The sequence below is a fragment of the Saccoglossus kowalevskii genome, chromosome 5 (assembly GCF_978046115.1).
Source record: "Saccoglossus kowalevskii chromosome 5, keSacKowa6.1, whole genome shotgun sequence".
Lineage (NCBI taxonomy): Eukaryota > Metazoa > Hemichordata > Enteropneusta > Harrimaniidae > Saccoglossus > Saccoglossus kowalevskii.
The window spans coordinates 36441549-36458228 of NC_140645.1; the positions used below are offsets into that span (position 1 = coordinate 36441549).

The window sequence follows — 16680 nt, forward strand, 5'->3', positions numbered from 1 at the left end:
TCTGTAATAACCTTATTATTATACATCTTTTCCTTCCAAAGATACATCATGGGAATGCCGAAATCCAAAAAGTTTAGAACAGAATCAGGAAACTTCTTTGTGTGGAGTCCGGTCAAACCCTAATGAAACATCAATTATTTTATATGGTAAAAAATGCATTAAGAATGAAATTACATAAAACACTTAAAATTTTTGATATTCCTCCGACTATTATTACAGGTACAAAAACTCAAATTTCACATGTAATTGATCTCTTGTACATTTATTTGTTTATTTGATCTAGGAAATCTATTTTTTTTTATTTAAATGATTATTTTAGCATTTAAATCAATATTTCTTGCTTGCTACCTTACCCAACCCCACAATGTTTGGTGTGGTCGTTACTTGTCCCTTCCAATATTTCCAAATGGCAAGGCTCTAATACTTTACCTATGTTTGCATTCTAGAATATGGCAGAAGTTAATCCTGTAAGCATGTCATCAACTAGGAAAGGCTGCAGAGGATCTCCTCGTCTAAATACTGTTGAGCATGATACAACTTTTGATTCTGATACTAGTTTGAACTTGCAAAGTAAAGAGGAATCAAATGAGGAACACAGAATAAATGATAGTGAACCTTCAAAATCTCAACAACAACCTGTTTCAGAAATGAGAAGAAAATTAAGACAGCGACCAGCTAGAAATTCACATTTCCTACGTAAACCATTTGTGTGTGGTATTTGTAATGCTGCATTTAAATATGAACAGGTTCTTGTCTACCATGTACGTAGTCATACCGGGGAAAAACCTTATGAATGTGATAAGTGTGATTTCTCGGCCATCCAACCAGCAAGTTTACAGAAACACAAGAAAATAGCCCACTTGGTGGCAAGCTTTGACTGTGAAGACTGTGGATTAACTTTCAGTAAAAATGCCACACTCAAATTACATCGAGACATGCATAGATCGCAAGGTCTAAACAAAACAACAACCATACATGATCAAAAAATTAAAAAGAATGTATCTGATCTAAAAGATATTGCTACTGATTCCAGTAAAGTTTTGCTCAAAACTACACAACAGTCAAAAACTAAAAGCCAAGCAAAAGAGTCAACAAATGCTCAAGGAACTGAAGTAGATTCCTCCAGTAGTAGTAATCCCAAACCACAAAACACAGAATCTGTTGAACTCTTTCTGTGTGAAATTTGCTCATTTACATGTCATGGGGAAGAGAATTATGAACAACACATACAACAACATAAGGATGGTAAAATTGTATTGAACAGTGAGTTTGAATTCCCAAAACCAAGTACAAGTACTGTACTTGAAGAAAAACATAGAGCAAAAGACTTTGATAGTCAACTCATTGCTCGTACAGACAAAGATGGAAATAAATACTGGTTATGTTGTAAATGTAGTTATGTACGGTTTACAAAAAAGAGTGCCTTTGTCCATCACATGGTAAGCTGTCAGCATAGAGTAGTGTATTCGTGTGAGAGCTGTGACTACATTTGTGTAAAGATGTGTGACTTAGAGACCCACAAGCAGGAAAAACATGCACCACCTCTGTCACCGAAACTACCAACACAGGTCATTTATAGTTGTGAAGTATGTTGCTTTATGACAACAAAGTTCCAAGAACTATCTGCACATCGCAAACGTGTACATATTCTTCCTGATTTGTCCTGTACTTACTTCAATTTCAAACAGAAGATCATTTTCTCATGTGAAGTATGTGACTATGTTTCATCATCTCTTGTGGATTTAAATTTACACAAACTAACATCAAAACATAATCCTGAAGTGGTTGATGATGATACAAAGAAACTGAAACAAGGTAAATCCAAAAAGAGGTCTGATAAGACCAGTTTTTCAGCTGGTAAAACTAAAAGTCTAAACAAAAGTTCTTCAAATAAACCTGACGCATCCACTCATTACATTTCAAAAGATTCTGTGATGTCAAGCAGTGACGCATCAAGAACAATCAACATTTCCAATAACAGAACTGTAATAAATGTTAAACAAACTGATGGAACAACTGATTCAAATAAAAGTAGAAAAATAATTATTGCTGGTATTAAATGTGCAGATTGTCAACAGTCATTCAGATCAGCGTATGAAGCTGAACACCATCGCAAAGAGGTAAAAGATAATTGGTATCAATGTCGCTGCCATGTGTGTAAATTTCCTGGCAAATCACCATGTGATTTAGAGTGCCATAAACAAAAGTTTCATCGGCATGTTTGTAAAATGTGTGATGTCAACTGTGGAACTGAATACAAGCTGATGAGTCATACACAATTGGTTCATCCTTTCATTTTCAAGCATAAGTATGGTGATCGTAAAATTGAACCTGATCTGCTACAAGCTGCAAAAGAAATCTCACCACAACTCAATGTCAAGTCTCCGGACAGACAAAATGTTAAGGGTAATAAATCAAGACTTGAAGGCAAGTATGTACAGGTTGCAGTACCAGTAGTTCCAGTGCCTGACTCTGGTAAGCAAATGAAATTCGCCACAAAAAATAAAAACACAAAGAAAATTGAAACTAATACTAACAATTGTGTGGAACTATCATCTAGTTTTGAAGAAGAGGTAGTTGCTGTACATGAATTCTGGCCAATGAATGGTTCACAAAGAAGTTTGCAAAACTTGGAACTACAGCAAAAACATAGCTTTGAACAAAAGCGGTATACATGTACATCAAATTTTTCAGCTCGAAATAGAAGAAAATCTGTGCAAATGAGAGTACCTGGAATGGTGCAGTTCAGTTCTCTTGGACTCCCTCTCTTTCCAGAGTATGGGAAAACTGATGAACAACGACGAACGATTCCTTTTCCATTGTTACCTGTGGAAGATATTGAAGACAACATGAGTGAGTTCCAAATAAATAGAATGAATGCAGCTTTGTTATCACTCTTTATTGATGAAGCCATGCTTAAAAGTTGTAGAACTCTCCTGAGAAAGAGAAAGAGATGGTCACATTATAGTTTAATTCACATTAGAAATGATTCTACCATCTTCGATGTTTCAAGGGTTCACCTTCCAGAAACTGCACCCTTAGAAGTTAACAATGGGGTAAATAAGGATTATACTTCTAATCAAGCACCAGTGTCATCTGCACATCGAGAAACTGACCAGAGTTCAGTTGATAGGTCCATTAAAGTGACTCTAGATATGATAAGAAAGATACAACTCTTAGTGAGAGAAGGTACATTAACACCTCAGCTAACCCGAGAGATTGCCCCTCATTGTCAAGTCATATGTAACCAGTTTGCTGCTTTGCAGGACAAACTTCATCATGTTGAAATCATTAATTTCATCATAACCAAACGCACTGGTATTGGACTTGAAGCTCTTGCAGCTGCTTCTGCCCAAATTGACCACTCCCCAAGCAGTCCTACTCAAGGGTCTTCTTTACAACAAACTTCTGCTGAAAATGGCATTGAAATACTTAAGAATCTATTGGTTACCAGTAGTCCTATCAGAAATAAATCCTCAAGTCCTGCTCGAAAATGCAAGAAAAGTCCCAGGACTATTGAAACTAAAAAAACATCTGGCTGTAATGATGTATCTTCGTTATCTGCTACCTCACCAAGAAAAAGACCAGCTGGACAGGATATGGTCCAGACACAGAGTAAAAGACTGAAAAACAGTACTGAATTGTCTCCACGGAATAAAAGTGACAGGGAGGAGGATGAGAGAAATCTGTCATTGTATATGTACTCTGAGAGGAAATCAAAGAAAGCTGCAGAGAAAAAGATGAAAGCTTGTACATCTAGTCCAAGAAGTTCTGCTTCTCAACAGTCACATAGCAAATGCAAAGGGCGCGTCTCTCAGGAATTCACTGAAACTAATAATGAACACATGAGTACATGTAGTGATGGAAAAATAAAGGAAGAAGCTCATACAAGTTGTAAAGAAGATAAAGCTGACAGCAAAGTTGTCAAAAACAAAATAACTGATGGTTATAACGGTAAAACAGATGATAAAAATGTTGAGGTTGTTGAGAATCATGAATGTGGTGGCTTGCAAACCAAGCACAGAAATAAAAGAAATGAGTTAAGGCAAAAGAATCCGGTGATTTACTTGCAGAGAGTTTCACCTAGGCACCACAGTAGATCACATTGCGAAAATACAGATCATAAAATATCCAGTGAACATTCTAAAAATAATAAACGCAAAGGTAAAAGCTCCACACCTGAAGGGAAAACAAAACCTAAAGCACAGAGAGTTTCAAAATCAGTTAACGTAACTACCGATGATAGAAATGATTCAGGATCAGAAACTCCTGATAGTGTTGATAATATAAATCTAAAATCAGGTAACAAAAGACAGCCATCTGATAGACAAAAGTTAAAAATGCAAGAAACATTAGAGTGCACCAGAACGTTACGACGACGTTTATCGGTGCAGTACCAGGAGAAAATGAAAAAAGCTAAAGTGAAAAGATATCCACTACGACATGGTCCAAAAATAGATGAATCAAAGCAAGGGAGAATTACAAGAAACACACCTTCACCAAAATATTAGGTAAATACATTTAGTGTTTTTAAATGATTATAGTTTATCACAAATATTCTAAATCTTGAGTTTAAAGAGCCATAAACAAATATTGTTTTTCCAGTATTAACTTGTTGAAAAAATACTTAGTAGTAGGTAGGGTTTATGGGTTGATGGTTGTGTCTGTGGGAGGGCGGATTTTTAGTTCCCCTTCTGACAGTGAAGTTATGACCTCTGTACATCCGTCCATATGGCCCTATTGTAAATGTATTTTAGACATGCATTGGCCAATCACATTCAAGCTGCACACATACATCATACATATGCATGTCCATTCATTTCATGACCCGATTCAAGATTGTCAATTATGCCTAAAATTCATCATATTCAAGCATTTCTGTTATGCCAGAACCACATCTTGTTGCACATTGATAGATTTCATAATGATACAAACCTGTACCTTGACACCACTTTTTGTTTTTCAGATTCAGGTAGCACTTCTGCTCTGTTTCTGTCTTCAATGGAAACATACAAAAATTCTAATTTGTATAATTTGTATGCTTCATTATTGCTGGGAAAGGATTGACCAGCTTTGTTTTTGGTCCAAGAAAATTGTTCAGCTTGAAATGTGTCTGAATCCCGCATTAGTATGCAAGAATGTAGGAATGTACCAAGAAAATTGTTTTTCTGGAGTAAATTGTAGTGTATTTTCCTTATGAAAGGTCAAAAAGTGCATGGAGATTTTATGAAAATGTGTGGATGTTAACAGAATGATGTTGTGTGGTCACAGTTGCGCAACAAATGGTGGACTATTTTGCGCGTAGCTATAAAATGTGTCACCGAAGTACTCACACGTGTGCATGATTCCAATAGTTTGTGCTGTGAAGAAACTCCATTAGAAAATAAGTATTGTGTAATTTGTAGTGAGAATGTATTCAAATAGATTTATGTTTATGAATCTTGTTATTATTGGCGTATACACACCTTTGTTATTTATGTATGCGCTATATGATTGAATAGTGATATGAATATTGTTACTTGCTTCCATTTATTTTTATGCAAAGTGAGTTATAATCTATATTCATCATCAAGAATTATACAGCATGAGGTCCCTGCTTTATAATACAATTGGAAGAACCCTGCATGATAGAACAATCATTTTCTCAAAAAAAATTAAGAAATGGCATATGTGTATGTATTAGTCTGTTCAGCATTATTATGCAGGCGACCTTACAATATTAAAAAGTGTGTGTGTGTGTGTGTACGCCCCCCCCCCCACACACACACACACACACTTACTAAGCCTACATGTATTATTTAAGAAACTGATAAAAGTATTTTTTGTGATTAATAAAATTTTACCATTGATCCTATGGTAAAATATTATGACATATCTGTAGGCTGGTGACATTTTACATTGAGGATTTTTTTAAATAAGGAAACAGGGGCGCAGCGCCCTCATGCCATGGCCATGCGCCCTGGGGAGCAGATCCTCTGGCAACCATAAAATTCTGATTGACCAGGGATCACAGAAAAAAAACCTGGAGACTGATGGGGTACTTTTTGTTTTCCTGAATTATTTAAAAAATGTTGTTTTTTGCATTATATTCCACATAATTGGAATTATAGCGACTTTCTGTTTCATGTTACTGAAGAGCTATAGCTTCATGGTTGTACACAATAACAATTATGTGATTTATAACCAACTTTTTTCTATTAATCAAGTAACTTGTTCTTCTTTCAGGTTAACATGGGTCATATTATCTGTAGAAGATACCAGTTTTATTTACATTTCTCAAAGGATTACTTCTGTGAAGACGTCTAAGATGAACTATACTGGTGGACATTTTTCAAGATTGTATATTTTTTAGATTGTAAAGTATTCAGTTTTAAATAAGTACTGGTAACAGTGTATCCATTGATACCCAGTGATGTCTTCAAATTTTAAAATGTTGTGGTGTTTTAGCTTGATGCAGCACCAAGACATGACAGTGGAATATAACAGTGGCACCTATAAGGTATAACAAGGTTCCATAAAATGGGTTCTGCAGAAAGTTTTGCCCAGTTCACTAAGACTGTTTTAATGCAAACATTAATTATGCGTTACATGGATTCTTATCCTGAAAAATTGTATGATTGGCACTTTAAATCTATTAAAATATATATATTTGATTTTAGTCTCTAAAAGTGACTAGTTACATATATAAGGTTATTTTTAAAAACTGTATTTTATTTCTAAGATGAGATAAGATGATGCTTGAAGACATCAATTTTTATATTTCATTTGTACTGCGGAATACTTGCTGTAAAATAACATTGGTATTGTCTGCAACTGATATGCAAATGAGATAAAATAGTCCCTTCCCAAGTTTTCTTGCCTTTGTTGCATAACTTGAACTGCCAAGGTATATTTTGGCCTCCCATAATTATTGTTGATAGTTTTGATTGTGTAATTTAAATAATGAGACTTCCAAAGTTACATTCTTGCACACCAAGAGTATCAAGAGCCATGAAATAAGTATACAAATTAGTCACGTGTCCAGGCAGTAATTCTCTGTATTCAGTCTGGAACTGTACAACTCAAAGTAAAAACAAAGTCTCTGTCAGCAGGACAAAATGCCTCTATTATTAATCTTTTTTTTGGGGGGGGGGGATTTGAGCAACCAATCAAAGTCTCCATTTCCATATAGAGATTTGTGATGCGTTGTTTGTGAAAATACTGTTGTAGAATACACCACATCACTAGTGAAAAGCTCGAGACTTCACAATCGTCAAGGTGAGGCCATGGTGTTATGTCATATTATTTTGCTTATAACCCCAGGCTTCTCCAAAGTACATTGTAGAACAGAGGTTCAACATTATAGCTTGTTGCTATAATTACTAAGGAATACAATAGAGGTGATTAAATTAGATGTTTTGCTTTGCTATTTTCATGAGGTAAACATGAGAAAAACTAGAATTAGCACACTTGTAATCCATGTACACTCCTGTGGCAAAAAGTTTAAGGTAATACCTCACTCAGTTTTAGCAGTGTGTTCACCCAATCAGCTCATTCTGTGAATGGAGCATCAAGATTATTGAAATCAACTACTAGTATATATTTTATTTCTTTTCATTAAGTTAAGCTGTTTAATATTGTCATTTGTTTTGACATCATCGAATGATTGGTCAGGATTTTGTGTTGCAATGCTGTAGATTGCGTTTTTATATGATTATTAAATACCTATACTTGCCATGTGAGTTTTATACATTTTACAAGTTGTGATACTACTATTTTTGGACTATATTGAGCATTATATAGCCTAATGTCTCAAAGAGTGTCAATACCTTCTTGTTATATTACTCATACACTGTATGAAATGCATTATGGGAAACAACTTCCCATTCTATTACCGTTTCACACTGAAAACTCAATAAATTAAAAATACTTTTTTTTATATAATAGGATTGTTATCCATAATATATATATATATATATATATATATATATATATATATAGTTGTAGCTTTTTCATCCAATATCATCAAGCACAAATTTGGAACAATTTCACCATATAAACCAAATTTTGCCATTTCCATTTATTTTCAATATTACATATCCTAATTGTATTAACCCATATTAATGAAAGCATGAAGCAGATGACATCTCCAACAGCTTTATTAAATTTATTAAAGAAATTTTATTAAATTATTCTTATTTCAAACATTGCCATTTGATAAACTAAATATAATTTTCAAATTATTGGAAACAAAAGTACCTTTTATGAACAGTTCAGTGTGTTGATGTTTAATCATTTGTGATAATAATAAATTATATTATAATTGAATTGGTGACAGAAATGTCATCGAACCCTCATTCTCCAATATTTCTCCAATATCTCAAAACAAATATCATTTTACATAAATGCAAACTAACACTTTTATGTTGGTGTATGGTGTCACACCACCATCATGGCTGATTACCCCAAACTGAAAAACATGTTACATCAAAGGATTCTTTCATCTGTTGACCTACATTGCACACACTAAACAGTTTATTCATATGCAACAAAACACAACACAATGACATGACTTTGGCGCAGTCATATATTTGGCTTTCATGACCATCATTTTGTTTTCAGAAAAAAACTTATTCTAGACACAAGTTTTCTCCAATCTCTAGGATATATTCTCGTGTTCATCTGACATGTATATTTACAATTTTAAAGCTACAGTTAGTCATTAAATTTACTGTTACCTGTACTTGTATGACTTGTTTACTAACACTGGTCCAGATGCACTGATTAATGCCCCAACTATTACCTGCATATATGTGACTTGTTTACTGTCTGGTCCAGGTGCACTGACTAATGCCTGCATATGTATGACTTGTTTACTGTTTTGTCCAGGTGCACTGACTAATGCCTGCATATGTATGACTTGTTTACTGATTGGTCCAGGTGTACTGACTAAAGCCTGCATATGTATGACTTGTTTACTGTTTTGTCCAGGTGCACTGACTAATGCCTGCATATGTGTGACTTCTTTACTGTCTGGTCTAGGTGCACTGACTAATGCCTGCATATGTATGACTTGTTTACTGTTTTGTCCAGGTGCACTGACTAATGCCTGCATATGTATGACTTGTTTACTGTTTGGTCCAGGTGCACTGACTAATACCTGCATATGTGTGACTTCTTTACTGTTTTGTCCAGGTGCACTGACTAATGCCTGCATATGTGTGACTTCTTTACTGTCTGGTCCAGGTGTACTGGTTAATGCCCTATTTATTACCTGCATATGTGTGACTTGTTTACTGTTTAGTCCAGGTGCACTGACTAATGCCTGCATATGTATGACTTGTTTGGTCCAGGTGCATTGACTAATGCCTCAATTATTACTTGCATATGTGTGACTTGTTTACTGTCTCTGTTCCAGATGCACTGACCAATGCCAAAACTATCACCTGCATATGTATGACTTGTTTACTGTCTCTGCCCCAGGTGCACTAACTAATGCCTCAACTATTTCCTGCATATGTATAACTTGGAGCAATACTACCCGAAGCTAGAACACAGGTATTGTACCATAGTGACTCTCAAATCCAGGAGGTATTGGTCAAACCTGGTCTTTGAAGCATTGGTACCCAAAGCTAGAACACAGGTATTGTACCATAGTGACTCAAATCCAGAAGGTATTGGTCAAACCTGGTCTTTGAAGCATTGGTACCCAAAGCTAGAAAACAAGTATTGTATCATAGTGACTCATATCGAGAAGGTATTTGTCTAACCTAGTCAGAAGAGCATTGCTACCCAAAGCTAAAACACCCACATTGTACCATATTGACTCTCAAAACCGAAAGGCATTGATTAAACCTGGCCATAAGGGCATTTTTACCAAAGCTAGAACACAAGCATTGTAGCATAGTCATTTTCAAACCTGAAAAGGTTTGGTCAGACCTGGTCATTGGTACATTGCTACCCAAAGCTAGAATACAAGTATTTTTGTATTGTACCATAGTGACTCCCAAATTCATACGGCATTGGTCAAACCTGGTCATTGGAGCATTGCTACCCCAAACTAGAATACAAGTATTGTACCATAGTGTCTCTCAAATACAGAAGGTATTGATCAAACTTGGCCATTGGAGCATTGCTACCCCAAACTAGAATACAAGTATTGTACCATAGTGTCTCTCAAATACAGAAGGTATTGATCAAACTTGGCCATTGGAGCATTACTACACAAAACTAGAACACAAGTATTGTACCATAGTGTCTCTCAAACCTGGAGGGCACTATGAAACCGGGGGAGGTCACATGATCACGAGTGGTACGTATTGTTCGTGTTATATTGTCCGGGCTTGGAAAATTTAGATCTCATGGACAAGGCGAAAATTCACTGACTTCACTAAAAGTAAACTGATACTGATATACAAAACTGCAACCTCAGGTTCTATTGTTTGCCAGAATGGGCAGAGTAAAATGCCCTTTAAATCATTTAAGAATTGTTGTTTAAAACTCATAACAAGAACTAAAGGTAGCGGTAACAGACCAGGCCTTATCATAGCGAAGTTACTTTATCGTCCTATTAGATGAAAGTGAAAGAATCTGAGTCGTTGCAATGGTTACATGAAGGTAAATAATGTTGACATGGCGGGCCGATTCTAGTAATTTCTGTTGCCATCTCAACCGCCATTGATATTTTTTTTATTGTTTATATGAGTGGGTTTGTTGTGTCGTGTCGATAGTAAATAAGTATTAGACGTAGATGCCAACGTTGGTTTTGTAAAATAGGCAAATTGTTTGTTGCCTCAGTCGGTGGTAGCCACAGTTTGTCTGATTTGTTCACAGTTGCCGGCACTGTTTGGTTGTGAACTTTTGAGTTGAAATGACCGATGTTGCATGGTCGCAAGATATTAATAATGAAATTACGAATCTGTATTCCACTAAAATAGATGAAACAAACACAAGATTAACATAATCTTTTGTTTAAATAATTGCGAAGGAAGAATCGCCATTGTAGAAGTAATTGCTGCTACGTATTAAGTCATTTTCTTCGAATAAAACACCGGGGAATGATGGTCAATCGGCTTTTATGAATAGTGTCACTTGTGGGTACATATGTTGTTGATTCATTAAACATCGCTTTCAAACAAGAGCAGTTCTCGTGTTCACTGGCTCAAGGTGTTATTACACTGCTTGAGAAGAAGGTGGTCGCAGATTTATTAAAAATTGGCGACCGATCTCACTTCTTAAGTGTGATTACAAAATTGATACCAAATGTCCTTCCAATCGCTTAGAAATAGTCTATTTTAATACATTGTACTCAGACAGTCTTAGTAAAAGGCAGAATTATTGGAGGCGTAAATAGAACCGAAGACGGTATGTTAGACAAAATACTGGAAATTATAAAATACATTCCATTCTGTTAATTGTTCTTGTTAGACACTCTTTTGTATACTAATATATCAAGTTGTGTGATGGACTATGTAATAACTATTTTCCGGGGAGTTCGTCAAGGTTTCCCTATTTTTTCCACACGCAGTTTGTTCTGGCTTAGGACATTTCTCAAATCACGTGCCATTCTAGTAATTATATTAAAGGTTTAGAGATCAGCCAGGAATGTGTTCAGTTTATTGTATCATGGTAAGCTATGTGAACGGGGTCAAACAGAAATCGTAAAGACGGGACGTTTCACAGACATGAATAAAATATCGCACAAGAGACCTCTTCTGAAAATGTACGAAGACTGAACAGTTTTAGCAATCTGTTCTTGATAAATAAGGTAGAGGGTTTACACCTTACGCTTCATTGCCACAGATGTTAACATTATTTGCTAAAGATTCATCTATAGGTATTAGAGAACACAAATACGTACAAAATGTTCTACATTATAAATACTACATTATAGACAAAAAGGGTAAAATTGCTAAACAATTGAAGAAATGAAGTAATTCTCTGAAAGAACTGGACTGAAGTTTAATGAAAGACAGGTACGTCTATAGCGAACTTTCTAGAAATGTATTGGTATTTGGTATTACCATCTGAATGACCCTGGTTCATATGCATAATTTCTAGTATATTTACTTGTACGATTTTTATTTTTACATTTTTTAGAAATGTAATGTGTCTCTATAAATTTTATATAAAGACGGCTGAAAACTTGTGAAACAGTGTCACCATGGTGATCGTGATTGCTGTTAGCCCTGAGTACAGTCCTGTAGGTTGGCCTCCTTCCGTTGATCATTCGGCCCCCACAGTCCTGAGAAGTCGCATAGACCGGGGATTCGACACCCGCCTACAAATTTATGGCGGAGAACCGTTCTGCAGTTTTCATGATTGTAACCAGCTAAAACATCTATCGACTAATCTAGCGATTACAAATACCTTTTTTGTGGCCGAAAAATGAACCTACAGCACTGGAACGTTGGCGAAAGCAAGTTTTACGCAACGAAACAACGTTTTGTTTATGAATGCGTCAAGAACAAGATGGCGGCGTATATTTTCGGTTGACGTTGGAAAATGTCGATTCTATCGACCCTAGTGGGAAATCTTATGTAATTTCGCTTCCAGTTAAGGTATTTAGAATAGTTAGACGTATCGACCTGCTTATTTTTTAACTGCAAAGCTGAATGCCTCTTAAATCGCCCGATACACTCTTTCACAATAGTGTCGAATCCCCGGTCTATGCGACTTCTCAGGACTGTGAGGGCCGAATGATCAACGGAAGGAGGCCAACCTACAGGACTGTACTCAGGGCTAGATTGCTGTATTACAGCAAACGAGAATAGTACACACACACGTGAAAGGGGCAAAAGACTTTTTTTTTAAATATAACCACATAAAAATTACCATATCTAACCGAAATATTGTTTTAAACATGCATAGGCAAAGTGGTCGTACACAAGGCTAATTTAAAGCGCGGTAGTCGTCGCGCTGCGCATGTGCCACATTTGTGTTGATAAACATTGATTTTCCCACAACCCAATGCGCTCTTTAAGGAAATCACAAGTATGAAGTTTGACCTGGGCGCGACTTGCACTGATTACCACCAGTGACTCCTTCGATACCTTCCAATAACATGAAAATTACCTAATTAAAGCTTGGAAACGTCTCAGTTCGTACTCGTTGATCTGCGCAACAGTCATAGTCGCCATCTTTGTTTATATAAGACCCATATATCTCGCACATGCGCAGCGCGAAGACTACCGTGCTTTAACATGGAATGCTATGTGAAAAGCCGATGTAAGTCGAGTCGCAATTACGTCGTGTCGTGTAGACCTTAAAAAATATGGAGCAAGGAGCACACTATTATGGGAACGTTATAGACCGTGAGAGGGAGGCTTAACCTTCAAAAGTTGTGAAGTTTTGACAGGACACCCGGTAATTTGTCATCGTGTACCGTATTTACCCAGGTTCGCTTGACAAAATTGAATTCAATAGATGGCGCCCTCTAGAGATTTTAGCACAGTCTCACAGCCATCTGTTTTCACTTGCAAGTGCGGATGATTTAAGGTACAACATCGGGCGTAGAGCGTATATGCTATACTATGTTTTAGTGCCCACATTTCGGCAATGGCCGTTACAAATTGACAGTGATAAAAAATAAAAATCAGAGAAAACAGATTGATAGATACAACTATTGCTGCTTTAATAAATATAAATATATACGCTCATTCCATATTTTGTCATTATTTTCGGTAAATACAAATGTAAAGGAACTAATAATATTTAGGACGCTTCGAGATGCCAGTCTCTTCTCTGCATAATCCAAACTATATGGACGCTATTCAATACGCTCATAAATAAACATACAGAATTGTGGCGACCAGCACCAATGCTATGTTGCTTTGTGAGTGTCTTGTTGAATGGCTAAATTCATTACATAGATTTCCCTCTTGGCAACAGTATCTGCAGTCCGATGGAGACCGCATACAATCCGTATTTAAGTCCGATATTTGTTCGCACGTTGCATAGTTCGTGCAGCCCTGGAGAGATAAAAAAAACAAAAATAACTTTCGACAGTAAAACTAGTTCAAATTTAGTTTTTAATTTTAACTGCAGTGAGACTTTTATAATTAGAATATAACCATTATTTTAGGTTTATTGGTAAATATGTAAGCAACATTTTGAGCTGATTATAATTGATCTCCGTGATTTGGAGGGACGCCTTTTAAAAGTTGTAATTAACAAATAGCGACTGATTCTGATAAAGTGCAGGATGATCAACTTGTGTTCGAATTTCGTGTAACTTAAGAAGAAAGTAGCTGAGAAATCTAGAAAATCCTATTTTCTGCGTACATTTTGAAGCAGGCTATAGATAATACTTGTTCAGAAAGATAATCCTTTGGCATTAAAGTATTCACACATTCAATTGAAATTGACAAAAGTGTTAATGTTGTTAAACGTACAGCGTTGCTGAATAGGCCTGGTGAGGGCGCTACAGCGTTGCTACCTTGTGGGGATTGAATGAAATTTGAGCTTCACACGTTTCAATGCTTCCATTAAATTATTTTCGTAATGTATTAAAATATAGTTTACAGTACGTGTGATAGTACAATTTGGTCAAATCCGTCATCTATAAATCAAAATAGATTTATTATTGATCCTATATAAATTTTGAGGGAGAACTATGATTTTCATAAATTCAATGCGAATACTTCGATGTCTTGCGTTGACCAAAAGTATTATGTGAACCTCAAAATTACTATTTTAAAAATTCGAATTCTTATTTGTTGTGGATATATTTAGTTTTTATATGTAACTCTCAGGGACATTTTGGTCCGTAAAATTGACAAAAAATCATCACTACTGTAGCAATACAAAGTTTGTTGATGGAATAAAATAAACTATATACAGTATTATGATATTTATGCATGCATGCTGTATAGCAACAACATAAAGTATGTGTATAAGTGTTCTATTTTTCATCTTCCACTCTCTTCCAGGTTGAACACATTGTTACGTCACGTGGATTACATTTACATAGCTTCACTCCACGTGGACGGGTCACTTGGACGAGTTTATCACTTTCCGAGATGCATTCATTCCAACAACACATAATTGAAACACAGTATTATAACACGTGGGATAACAATGGAAGGGTATTAAATCCCAATACATAAGCATACCATGTACAAGTATTTCTCATTGCATAATCTGTACAGTTTTCCACGCTGACTGGTCCTACCTTAGTATATCTCTTTCCGAAGTGTTCATATCTCTCGGTCTCTGTATAACAGGCGTCTTCTCCACTGTCTACGTCGCATGTTATGGTATTTGTATTACAGTCTTCATGGGAACCTTGTCGTACACACGAATAACATGACAAAGCTACAATAATAATAATAATAATAATAATAATAATAATAATAATAATAATAATAATAATAATAATAATAATAATTCGTCACAGTCTACCTTCAAGTTGTCTAGTCATGTTTTTTTAGCTGGGAAGATTCCAATTTATTTCAACTTTTGAAAAAAAAGACAATGCAAAAATTGTGCAGTTGTTCTAACATACATCAAAATGATCAGGATGTGGCTCACTTCAAGTTTTCTGACTACCACTTGTGTCAGGATAACATGACATTTACAAAAAATGGAAATGATACTCTAATCTGAATAAAATATGATGTATTATACGGCGTAAATTTAATTTTATTTTATATATTTAATTAGTTTTACATAATATTTTTATTATCTCATAATTATAAAAAATAAAGCCCAAACTAGAATCTTATTTCAATCAAATTGATGATACTCAAGAATAATTATGCCAGTCAATAAATTAATTTAAGTATTTATTGCATTTAATTTTGTTATTCTTAATGACAAAAGTACAGGAAGCAGTGTGGTCGACTACACTGTTGTCAGCCATGGTATATACACACAATTCATTATTTAAATTTGGATCTGTCTGATCACTGCCAGTCGTCATTTCGCTTAGAAACAAACCAATAAGTATGTAAATCACCAACTGAAACCAGTACGATTTTTCATGAGACGGAACCCATCTTTCATAGATGTGGAACAATGGCTTTTATAAGGCTTTACAGAGCCAAGACGTTACGTCATTGAATTGAATCTTTGTGTAGCGTTATTAAAGGATTATTTAAATATAAAAACAAAAACAAGGATGAATTTTATGCTAAACTGTGGTCTTTACAATAAATTCACAATGAATTTTGCCACTTTTTGAAGCGAATACAAATAAAACAGATATAGGTACTATTATAATCATTACTGTGGCCATGTATGACGCACAGGTGGAAATGGAAGGTATGTAATAGAGGCGACGATAATATATAGGAGTTCCATCACCACTTGGCTACCCGGGCTACCTGCTCACGTACATTCAATACATAAATCATTCATGCCTAGTTCGGGATCTTAACAAAATTTATAATAATTTGTGTGAATAAATCGTGTTTCACTGGTTCTATTGTGACTTTCTCCTTTACATTCCATGCTTCTGTGCCATGACGTTGCTTCACAATGCACATTATAATTGGTATCCATGTACTTTGTGCTATTTAACCTTCTAAGTGAATCGTGACCCGAGGCGTCACCGTGTTCCGCTATGTGATGAATAACCATGTTCTAAATAACGTATCATGCCCCGAATGGAAATTTCTATACGTCGCTATGAGTCCCATATCGAACAGGACGCGGCACGACGATTACCGCCCTTTAACCTCAGACAACTAATAAGTTGTC

At 35.5% G+C, this 16680-nt stretch overlaps 1 protein-coding gene and 1 long non-coding RNA gene across 2 annotated transcripts in view; one reads left to right on the forward strand and one right to left on the reverse strand.

The window, feature by feature from the left end:
- LOC144359582 (uncharacterized) overlaps nt 1-7739 on the forward strand; it is a 10461-nt gene extending 2722 nt beyond the window's left edge. Inside the window, exons 2-3 of the mRNA XM_078012696.2 lie at nt 447-4511; nt 6226-7739. Of these exons, the coding sequence (XP_077868822.2) occupies nt 450-4511 (4062 nt within the window). The 5' untranslated portion in view covers nt 447-449 and the 3' untranslated portion in view covers nt 6226-7739. The remainder of the gene's footprint in view (nt 1-446; nt 4512-6225) is intronic.
- A 5848-nt stretch (nt 7740-13587) lies between these two features.
- LOC144359584 (uncharacterized) lies at nt 13588-15208 on the reverse strand. The gene is made up of 2 exons (XR_013422042.2): nt 15152-15208; nt 13588-13949 (listed from the first exon to the last, which is right to left on the reverse strand). It is a non-coding gene; the product is annotated as an uncharacterized LOC144359584 (long non-coding RNA).
- Nucleotides 15209-16680: the final 1472 nt, after the last annotated feature.